The 11,737-nt window shown below is 34.3% G+C and overlaps 3 protein-coding genes across 3 annotated transcripts; all 3 read left to right on the top strand.

Moving 5' to 3' along the window:
• LOC130656849 (uncharacterized) lies at positions 1-1,993 on the top strand. The gene has a single exon (XM_057459790.1). It carries the CDS (start codon positions 421-423, stop codon positions 1,864-1,866), a length of 1,446 nt encoding a protein of 481 aa, XP_057315773.1. The 5' UTR covers positions 1-420; the 3' UTR covers positions 1,867-1,993.
• A 5,288-nt stretch (positions 1,994-7,281) lies between these two features.
• Positions 7,282-8,466, top strand: LOC130657844 (uncharacterized). The gene has a single exon (XM_057460839.1). The coding sequence runs from the start codon at positions 7,282-7,284 to the stop codon at positions 8,464-8,466; it is 1,185 nt and encodes a 394-aa protein (XP_057316822.1).
• Positions 8,467-8,485: 19 nt separating this feature from the next.
• On the top strand, positions 8,486-9,718 carry LOC130657843 (extracellular calcium-sensing receptor-like). Its single transcript, XM_057460838.1, has one exon. The coding sequence runs from the start codon at positions 8,486-8,488 to the stop codon at positions 9,716-9,718; it is 1,233 nt and encodes a 410-aa protein (XP_057316821.1).
• The last annotated feature ends 2,019 nt before the right edge of the window (positions 9,719-11,737 follow it).

The raw sequence follows: 11,737 nt of genomic DNA, 5'->3' as shown, positions 1-11,737 counted from the left end.
ATTTTATTATAATGTCAATTTCAAACATAAGCACGCGGCAGATCATCCAGTACTAATAATCCCAACACTCCTTCATATTATACACACGCAGGAGGGTGAAGTCTTGTTTTTTCCGTGAAAGTTATTTATTTTTTATACAAAACCTTCCACTAACCATTGAATGGTAAGACAGATAGAATGCGGAAAATTTTAGTCTCTATCAACAAAATTTATAAATCAGAAACTGCCAGCTACTAGGCAATGAGAATCCCTAAAACCCCAACGCTTTGCTCCATAAGGTTTATTCTTACAACTCTGCAGAAACGGGTGAGTGTTGTAATCATAGCTGTCTGTTCTAAAATTGTTTAATATACTGTGAATTAATTTTAGCATATTCTGTCTGTAGCAAAGGATTGTAATCAATTCAGTCAGAATAAAGTAATGGCTGCTCATACCATATACATGAAACTTTCGTTACTTATGATGGATGGAGTGAAGGGAACTTATATCGCATACCTTGGTGCTTTTCTTACTTCTATTGGACTATCAACAAGTCAAACGGGTTTAATTACGGGGATTCGGTTGATTCCCGGCTTTCTCTGTGCTCCAGCGTGGGGTGCACTTGTTGATCATACCGGTCGAAGAAGACTAATAATGTGTATTCTCATGATTGGTTCGTTATTAACGCTGTTTCCGTTGCCGTGGATTGCACGTTTTAGTGAGACAAAGCTTAAAAAACAGTCAAACTGCTCTAGTTGGAATAACACCGAATCTCCGCCATTTAAAGACGTGGAATGCAACAAAAATTCAGATGGTTTATTTTGGGTTATGCTTATTGTTTTATCTGTATCAACCTGTTTTGATCAACCGGCTCATGCTTTAATAGATTCCGTAGTAGTAAGCATTGTGCAAGGAATGAAGAAAAGTGTTAACTACGGGCAACAAAAAGCGTTTGGTTCGATAGGATTTGCTTTAGGCAACGTTTTAGCTGGTATCGCTGCAGACAATTACACTAATGCAACGCTATCATCATACAGCGCGATTTTTTTTGTATTCTTATCATTTCTTCTTGGAGCTTTTCCATTTTTCTTTAAAGTAATTGATCAAGTAGAAGGACAAATTAAGAATAGAAGAGAAAATGAAAACAAAGAGAATGAAATTGAAACCATTCAAACAGCGAGTCGATTTTATGCGTGGCAGCTTGTGGCGAAAACATGTACAAATATGGATAACTTTATTTTTCTTTTTACTGTGTTTTTACAAGGGATAATGTCCGCGAATATGTTCATTTTTCTTTTTGTTTTCATGGAAAAGGAGTTAGATGCTTCTAAAACGAATATGGGCTTATCAATGGGCGTAGCTGCTACAAGTGAAATTGCTGTGTTTGCATCCTCGCCAGTGCTGTTTCGATTATTTCGGGGAAAAATTCCTTGCCTAATTATTGGAGTCTCCTCTTATTTTGTGCAATTTATTTTGATCTCGTTTGTCAACAACCCATGGTTAATTTTACCAATTCGGCTAAACCATGCGATTGGATTTGGATTATTTTGGGTGGCTTCGATCGAACAAACAAATATTATAAGCCCCAAGGAAATAGCATTCATGATGTTTGGTTTACTTAATGGTTTGTTTTATTCTCTTGGTGGTTGCGTTGGAACAATAGGTGGAGGAGCTCTCTACGATCGCTTCGGCGCTAGAGTATTTTTCAGAGGATTGGCGGCGTGCAGTTTTGCGTGGACTGTGTTTCTTTTACTTTACTTTTATGTTTGGAAGCGATTTGTCAACAAATGTTTTCGGAGCTCTGAAGGAGATGAAGAACAGCATGAGAAAAATGAGAAAATTGAGAAAAATACTTCAGAGGTGGTTGTAAATGATGCCGCTTTATAATCTGTAGAATTAATTTAAGATCGTAGAATTATCTTAAGATTGTAGAATTACCTTAAAGTCGTAGAATTATCTGTTGATCGTAGAATTATCTGCAGATCGAAAGATTATCTTAAGATCGTAGAATTATCTTAAGATCATATTGTAAACTATATATGTCCTTGAAATGCTTCCGCAAATTTTAACTAAAATTTCACACGGAATTAGATAAAGGTGTCCGCTTCAGAGAGATTCCACTGTGAGGGTTTTGTTAAAAATCTGTCTGGGGCATATCAAACTTTCCGTATAACGTAGGTGTCATCTCATTCAAGAGTATGTCTGCTTTAGAATAGCGAGGAGACCCAGCATAATTTTTCTTACTACCAGGAAATCAGAATAGTTAAAGGGGCTACGAATTGGTTAAAATGCTCACATTCCCTTTATCCCGCGCGCATATAAAAAATCCGGCAAACGCGTTTTGCGCAATGAACAGACCAGCGCACTCTGCTCGCTGGTTCAATATTTTTTTTCGAAAAGTATATTACAAAGAAATATTTAAGCAAGACTCATTCTGGATGAAAACATGACCAAGGCTGAAGAAGATAAAAATTCTAGATATAATCTATATGTTCGAGTCTGTAAATTATATACAAGCCGGAAAAATATCCATTTTTGTTTCCCACCACCATCAGCTCGACTTTCGTGTAAGTCACTAAAAACAAGCATCCTTTCCGTAGCCCCTTTAAGCTGGAAATACTGACCGCGCTCTCTGATTGGTCAATTCTATTGTTCTTCGTTCACGCGGTTAATCCTTTTTAAGCGAGAATGGCATTACTCACCCAAACAAATATAATTAATTCTTGTATTATTTATGAGGGTAAGATGTGACCTCGCCGACTTTGTGGTCATTGGTTTATTGTAATTTGGGGTTTGCTGCGAAGTGGATTTGAATTTAAGAAATTTATTTTGATATTTGTTTGCGTCTAATCTGTTGTTTAGGATAAATTTTATATCCTCGAAGAAAGCTTAGTTAAAGAAGAGGGGAACTGCGCTGCGGGACGACTGCTGAACAAAAGGTTATGATAAATGTTGATTTTGATGACCAGACTGATTGGACTTTTGTGAGTGCTGAATTTTTTATAATTGAGTACTTTTTCGCATTTGTCAAACGGGTGGCTAAATTAAAAAACAATGGAATATATTTATCTTTATTGTGATGGTCACGGGGTCAATGTACACAAAGTGATTTAATAAGAAAAGTTGAAGATCAAAATGGCAAAAATGTTGAACAACATGTAAAGAACATATTTTTATCATATTGCACGTTCGATTTATTATTGAAGGTTTCCGGTCTGTATATTTATTCAAATTTGGCGCTATCTCATGATAACAAACTTTACCGTTCGAAGTTGGCAGTATGTTATGGAAAAGGGACTCAAAACATGGAATAATATTGTTGTTGGCTATGACAGATATTTGTTAAGTTCAAAGAAGTTTAAACGAAGGTTTAAAAATCTGTTATTACTATAGTACGTAAAATATTCTTAGTTATCTGAAGTTAAAGATCTTATTTTTGATGTTTACTAAAAAGTACATTTAAAAACTACTTATTTTCACCCCATACAGCCATGGCACTTCTGTAAAAATGATGTTAGAAAGATATATAGGTAGTTAGTCGTGAAATATAGTTTTTTATTTGGTATTATAGTAGTTATCTTAGCAGATTATAGGATTTAGAAATCTGAAATCTCGCTTAAATTTTATTTTCCGGCCGCCACAAAAGAGTTTCTTGTTCGCCTCTCTACGCTAGCTTTAGAAAGGTTTCACTGCAGTTTCGTTTTGTTCTGTTTGACATCAATCAAGATTAAAACAACACACTAAAAAATCTTGCAGGTGGTTATAAAATGTATACGCCTATTCTCCCTCTGTCAAATAAACAAACACGCTAAATCGTTCTGTCAATGAATTCGAAATGATATGAAAACGTGGCCGTGGCAAACCTGTCCAACATTTCATACAGCATTCAATTTTCATGTTTTGCGAATTTTAAAATTTTGAAAACAGAAAAAAAGGAGGTTCAATATTGTATGATAAGTTTGATAGCTGTCAAACATTTCATCCAACAATCTGGACAAGATCAAAAAAAGTCTCTCATTAGTATAGGTCACTTTTCATGTTGGATTGATTTGGTGGTATGTTATGTCCAACATCTACAAACTCTTTAAATTTCGAACGTTAAAGGTCGTTATTAAGTGCACGAGCTCGTGACGAAATCGTCCCATATCAAAAATATCAAAAAGGGAAAATGATGAGTTTACTTTACTGCTATTTCTTCTTTAGAGTCCATGTTGCTTAGAAAAACATGCACAAGTTTCATGTTTTTAATGGTACTGTATTCGCGCTAAAATTTGTCATTTTTACCGTCTTGGAATGCATCCTTGAAAAATGTTCATTGAAAAATGATAGTGTATTTCAGCCTTTAGTAAGTTATTTTGTATTTAAAATCTGAATTTCAATAATTTTTCTTGGGTACTTTTGTGCCTTGTACCTGGTGACGTAAAACTAACACATTTTGAAGTCAAAAACTTGTTGGGAGTTCTGACTATGCTTTAAGACTGGAAATTTTGGTAAGTTCTTACAATTTTAGACTTTTCATAGCATTATTGCACAATTATAAAATTTGGACCATGTACCTTATGGGGTATTGTTGGCCATTTATAGGCCTCTTTCAGGGGAGTCAGACCCACACTTTGCCCCTATTTTGGTAATTTTCTAAATTTCAAATACTTTGTTATAAGAATATATTTAGCAAAAACTGATGCATGTACCCGATTGGGTGAAATAATGCCGTATTTGGAAAAATGCGAGAGGCCTGGGGAGACAAACGTCCCTAACACAATAAAGCTTACAAACATTTCTAGTTAATTACTCTTGATAGCTAAATCAGGTCAAAGCTTCTGTATCTTATGGGTTAAACGGTTTCGTCACGAGCTCCTGGACTACGAAGGACAAAATAAGGATAAAACAAAATGGTTGACTTACGAGATACGAGAGATCAACTTATGTTACCTTACGATGACAATTTAATCGACGACGTGGAATTCCTTATTTTATACTGTAAAGCAAAACGTTCTGCTCAATTTTTCAGTTTTGCCGTTGCTTTGTAGACATAATTTTAAGTTTTTTGTATAATTCTTTATTCGCTTACATTTTTTTTTTCATACTGATACAAACAAGGATATAAAACTACTTATTTAAAAGTTTTATTTAATAAATCATTTACAAGGTCGCAGGTTTTACAAGTGTGGTAAAAGAAGAAACGGCATTTCTAACGCCATTTTATATAAAGACGCCGTAAGATTAGGTTTCCTCTATGCCTAATTATTAATTGTGCATGAAGAAATCAATTTTTTTTTTACCATCACCTCACGATAACGCTTCATTGCTTAAACTCACTGTTTATTTCTAAGGCGCTAAAAAAATGGCCATTTTGAAAAGATAAGCGACCACTTGTAGATCATTTCCCTATAGCGTGGATAGATTATATTCATGCACAATATGGTGTGTACACCACACATAAAACATACTGGCAATCTGCCAAGTGAAAACTTAGCGCTTGTTTACCTTTTAACGTCGCCATTGTGTTTTTGCTTGTTTCGTTTACAGAAAGCGTTTGCAGCATTTTTAATATTTATTATCGTAGAATCTTTCTGTTTATCATGCACAGACTGTTCAGCTTTTACAAGGAGGACAGTACCAGAAACTCTGCTGACGGTGCTAATCAATTTACAATCTCGAGATTTAGTAAGGGCGATATAATTTCAATTTTACCTAACGCATTGACAAATAAAAAAAGTTATAGCTACACCGAATATCTGATAAGTTTGAATAAACCGAATAGATGATAATGAAGTCAAATGTTTAACAAAAACAAACGAAACAGTCCACTTATAGAATTTTTAATTGTAGCATTTGAAATAAACTAGATCGATAATTTTGTCGAAATATTGTTGTCGAATGTTTGTTAATAAAAGAAAATAAATAAGGGTTTTTACTTTAGTAAAGTAAAAATTAACGTTACACTAGAATTTTTGATGACTACATCAGATTTTCAAAACAGAATCAAAAATGCGAGTGGGAATAAGACACGTTTGTTGCTATTTAGTTGCTATGATTCTGAAGCAACAACAAAAATACGACAGACCATGTTAGAAGTGTATTTTTCTTGTTTCATGGTATACTAAGTTTGAGAAAAGAAGGGCGGGAAAGGGCTCGGTATCCAGAAGCCCCAAACGAGATGAGTCTGTTTCCTTCCTTACCCTTAAGACATATCTCGTGAAAACGTCTGCGTATCTCGTGTTGTAGATCGTCGTCTATCGTAGAAAAACCTCGGAGGTAAATATGCTTGTTTCGTTTGCGCTTTTCTTATGTCGAATGATGGTCCGATTATTGAGTTGATACGTGCGTCGCGGTCGATTGCACGATTAACTAGATAGTACAATAACAGTTGTAGACATCGATGCCAATACATTAAGTGATTGATGCACATAAACAAACTGTCAACAATGCATAATAGAGGAAACTAATTAACTTTAGCTTCTCCTATTTTACTGACTATGACAGCTTAGGTAGGCGAGGCAATCTGGGGAAAGAGGTACCCTGGGTTCACCCTTCACACTAATCTACAAACTGTGGATTTAGAAATACGTTGGGCTAAAGTATATCCTCCCATAATGCTAGTAGCCATCTTTGTTGAGACCTGATACTGTATGCAATGAATGTCAAGCTCCCCAACACGGGGTAAGTACTAACTTCAGCAACCTCAAATAACACGTCGTGAGCTGTGGCCCCACTACCATTTATAAAAACCTTTTTTTTTCTATCCTCCTGGGTTATTTTAAACCATTATTACAAACCTGAATGCTAGAAAAACACAGGGTATAATATTATTTTTTCTTGTAGAAGTTTTTAATTAAAGCACTGCCTTCATAAAAATAATTATCGGAAGGCGCATAGACTACGTTTTAAACCTGCATACAAACGAACATCATAGTTACAACAAAAATCGCAACGTGCGTATTCGTCTTATATTGTTATGGTTATATTTGAAACATCAATGTTATCTTTTTTAGTAATTACAATATCTTTGAAGACATAATTATGGTTTTTCTTAGACGAAAATTAATAAAACATGTTATCAGGATAAGAAGCATAGAATCTTTAAAGCAACAAAAAAGACTTAATATACGCGTGGGTCCCGTTGATTTTCATTGTGTTTTTGCAATAAAAGAGTTTCAGCAGTTGCCATTTCCGCATAACGCAAGCATGTTTACGAAAAGATCTATATAAAAGTGACGCAAAATAACATGAAGGTCGTCAACTATGGATGTAAATTAGTCTTTTATGTATTTTTATCTTAACATCAATACACTAAACGGGATGAATTTGTACGTTTATCTATTTCCTTTGATGATCAATATCTACGCAAGTGAAATAAATATAATAAAGAAGCCTGGAGAATTGGAGATGGTATTTTACTTGCCTTTATGTCTAGACCAGGGACTAACGATAGACTCTTTAGTCATAATAGAATATATCAATTACATGCTTTCCATTTTGGATGATCAAATACCATTCACATCGCTGGGATATGTTATATACGATAGCTGTGGTGGAAGCGATGTGTTTTTGAGGACGGCAATAGAAGATGCTTTACAACCGAGGAAGTTTGATGACAATAGGTGTAACGACTGCAAATTGAACCGTTCAATAAATGGATACATGTTAACTGCTATTTCTAGTTTGCCAGAGCATCACACATTATTTTTGGCGAAAGTTTTTTCAGCAGAAAGAAAAAAATTAATTTCTCTATCGCAAGATAGCCCTGATCTTGATGCAGAAAAATTTAAAAACTACTTTCGTATGAACTCTGGAAATTTAATAGTGTTTAATTTCTACAAGGTCATAATTGAGCATTTCAAATGGAAAGGAGTTGGACTGATACTATCGAGTCAATCGTATGGTGAAGTAGGCAACGTTGGAGCGTCGAAGTATTTCAGAAGCGCGGCTTTTTGTGTAACTTTTACGGAATACTTCGGAGCAAACTCCACAGATATGATAAGAAGACTAAAAGAATATAAATTTGCAGATGTTTTTATTTTGTGGCTTACTGTAGATGAAAGCATGAGGTTTCTTCGACTTGCTGACGAACATCAAATATACAATAAGACATGGATAGCAAGTCCATTGCTATCCAAAATCCCAACAGACTTTTTCAACACGTTTAATCCACTTTTACTTCAGGGTATGTTGATGATAAAGTTAAAAAATCAATTTTCCGAATTCATAGATCCAAGCATGGAAGGATTTTATTCAAAATTCTGGACTTTATCAACATCGGACATAGCAACAACCCGGTGGCAAGGTAGTGTTGACATGACAATGTTGCGTCAAAACATAAGCTTAAAAAGCATGAAGGAGAACATTTCGCTCGAAACGTATGCTATAATAGACCGGATACACAAAGCTGTGTTCACCATACAATTTGATGTTTTGAGCGCACATGAGAAACATGTACAGACTGAGAAAATAGTCAACGAATTAAAAAAACAAAACTTTGGTTAACAATTTGGTTTTTCAAATAATGTCATTAACAGATCTTGCGCAAATTTTACTTCTCCAGACCAATAGAAAACCGACAGAATCGGTTCTTGTAGGACAAATCAATGTGATAAACGAAGAATTTGAAAGGTTTGAAAATGCGCTATGGGCAACTTACAAAAATGCTACGCCTTCTTCCGCCTGCCATGACAACTGTACTGCAGGCTTTCATCCGATATACGTGGCTAGAAAATGCTGTTGGATTTGCGAAGCCTGCAGTACAGGATACTACAAGCAGGAACATGGAAACAGCATCTGTCAAAAATGCCCTCCTAATTCAGAATCAAATAAAAACAAAACTAAATGCGTTTGGTATAGGAATGTCTATCCTAGTTATTCAAACCAGTCATCTTCCATTGTTTACATCTTCATAGCAATTGGTGTTAGTATCTGTACTGTGTTTTTCGTTTCTTTTATCAAGTACAGAGACACAGCAGTAGTACGTGCAGCTAACGCACCATTATTTTTTACGCAATTGATTACTCACGTTCTATTGTTTATATATCCTTTAACATACCTTGGGAAATTAAACAACAAAACTTGTCTTACTGGTATCGGTTTTCAAGGAATGTTGGTAACAATTATACAAGGGATTATCTTCTCTAAAACCATATTTCTTGTTAAGGTGTTTCGAAGTAAAAGAAGAGCAAACAAGTCTTCAATGGTAGGACATCAATACATTTGGATTTTTGCAGCAATGGCAATATATACAGGCATTTTTGCTATCATTGTCTACGATTCACCAAATGGCATTAAGTGTGTGAAAAACAAAAGAACTTTGGTGAACGATATATTCTGCGACAATGAAAATTTATTTATATTTCAACTCGTATATACATTGATTTTAAGTTTTTTATGTATTGTGCAAGCATTTAGAGCAAAGAATCTGCCTTCACATTTCAATGAGGCAAAGTATATATTTTACTCAGCATTTGGTACCTTTACGATCTTGACGATGTCGCCATTGCTTTACGCCACCTTGAAGGATACAAATGCAAAGTTAATGGTGCGTCATGCTGTCATATTTTTGATAAACATTACAAACCTAATATGCATGTTTGGTACCAAAGTTTGGGTCATCATATTTAGACCAGAAAGAAATAATTCAGGTCTCATTAAGAAGGCTGTGTATAGCAATACCGCCAGGAGGGTAGATCAAACTTTATCAAGAAGAAACACAAACGCTATGAGCCTTTCTTCTAGCTCTTTCAAATGACAGTATCTACCTAAGACCCAAACATATCAACGTTTTAGAGTTTTCAAATTTTCAAAATTCAGAAAATAGGTTTCAGCTAAATTAATTTGACGACGTATTTTGTCCACAATACATACCTTACGCAAAGAAGACGAATCGACAAAATACGGTAGTTTTGGACTTATTGCGTACGTGTATTGCAGAGGGAATCCCAGTAAAACGTCGTTTTGGTGAAGAAACGCCGTCATGTGAGAATTGTATGTAAAGTTAAACTGTTTCACCTTGTGAAGAAAACATTAGTGGTGTTTGTTGTCATTTCAAGATTTCTTTGAAAAATTGTTCTTTTTTTGCCTTCTTTCTCTTTTTTTTCTCTTTTTCTTGAAAAAAAGGTAAATAAATATTTCCAAAGAAATATATATTCCTTCGAATGTAGCTACTGAAGTACTAAGCTTATGGAGGCAAACTAAATTTATTATTTTCATTATTCGCACGAGCAAGAAAAAGAGCATCTCATACATAGTAGTATACGAAAAAACTTTGTATACTCTAGTTTGTTTACATTAGTTTGCGCGCGCTTCACTTTCGTGCGTAAGGTCATGCTTTAAGACGACAATTGCTATTTTCATACCACTCCACTTATGGCGCTGTCCTCTCAACTGCCGCCTCTTTGTGGAAGTTTGCTTTTAAATTTAACAAATGAAGAAATGTTCACCTCATTTTATTTTGTTCTCAAAAGAAAATAATACTTTCTAGTTTGTAGCGCGCTTTTGAAGTTTTTTATTTTCAGACACAGACATGTAAAGTATGAATGATTCTGTTTTTAAATTGCTTTAGTGAGATTATTTGATCCGATATGATTATGTATATTTTATTTTTCTCAAAACAATATCGAGAAAAGGTTATTATATTGATAATTTTATTTTCGTTTTTTTCATTTCCTCCAGTCGCGCCATTTTCCTGAAACGAAACGTTTATTAAATATAAATCCAGCCAATCAGGAACGGTCAAGATTTTCACATTACTCAAGAAAATTTTGTGTTAAGCCAAAAAGTCAGCGTGGTGTATTAGATGTCAATTTTCGGAACCAGAAACATACACTTACTTTTTTGCATGCGACCACTTTAAGTAACTGTAGCTAATGAATTGTAACTTTGATATAAACACAAGCAACAAATTATTTTTGGAATGCTGTACTGTCAAACTTGTATTGATTTTAACATTGCGTATAACTACTTTTGTATTTCCTAATATAGTCAATTCTACTAATTTATGGAACAATCCTCCTGATTTTCAACCCCACTATTTAGCTGTAGGCATTTAGGAAAACATTTGACATTAACTGAAATGGTTGTTTTTTAATAATCTTGAAAATCTTTTAACCTTCTGCTAAGAAACCTTTTTTTTGCCGATTTAACGTTGATTGAGTTAGGCACTGTCCAGAAAGAAAATCTAATTATCTTTTGTGTGAGTCTGCATTATGATATCTGAAAAGTTAGTGGTCACAACTTATGGCTAATATAAAGCACGCATATTTTTGGGAATTGAAATTTGAATATTGTGTTCAATTTTGTCAACTGGATCTCGTTCCCGAAGATTTTTTGTTGTTTTGATATTCAATATAAAAAATTGAAAAACATTTAAATGAAAACCACAGCAGTTTTATTTTTTAGAACAAGTTTACATGACACTACGATAAAAAGCTCTCATTCCAAACTGAACAGAAATTCAAAAGAATAGCAATGAATTAGGCCAGCTTAGCTCCTAGCTAGAGCTGGACTTAAGCATGATATCCCGGATTGGTGTAAAGTTAAATTATTAGGACATTATTTGCATACATATCGGGAAATTAAAAAAAAATAAAAAATTCGAAGATTTCCAATACATGTTGACGATTGCATGAGAACAACTTGTCAGAATTTTAAAAGCCTCTGTAAGTATAACAAAAATGTATATAGATGCTAATGTAAAAAAAGGTTATTTGATATAGAAATAATTTCTCTTTCTGCAACTTCATCCGAACTGGTGCATGCTACTGACAGC

The sequence above is a fragment of the Hydractinia symbiolongicarpus genome, chromosome 9 (assembly GCF_029227915.1).
Source record: "Hydractinia symbiolongicarpus strain clone_291-10 chromosome 9, HSymV2.1, whole genome shotgun sequence".
Lineage (NCBI taxonomy): Eukaryota > Metazoa > Cnidaria > Hydrozoa > Anthoathecata > Hydractiniidae > Hydractinia > Hydractinia symbiolongicarpus.
Note: the sequence above shows the minus strand (reverse complement) of the source record. Positions and strands in the feature narration are given on the sequence as shown.

Bases quoted from the DNA above. Each gene is read 5' to 3' on its own strand.
- LOC130656849 (XM_057459790.1), top strand. From the start codon at position 421: ATGGCTGCTCATACCATATACATGAAACTTTCGTTACTTATGATGGAT.
- LOC130657844 (XM_057460839.1), top strand. From the start codon at position 7,282: ATGAATTTGTACGTTTATCTATTTCCTTTGATGATCAATATCTACGCA.
- LOC130657843 (XM_057460838.1), top strand. From the start codon at position 8,486: ATGTCATTAACAGATCTTGCGCAAATTTTACTTCTCCAGACCAATAGA.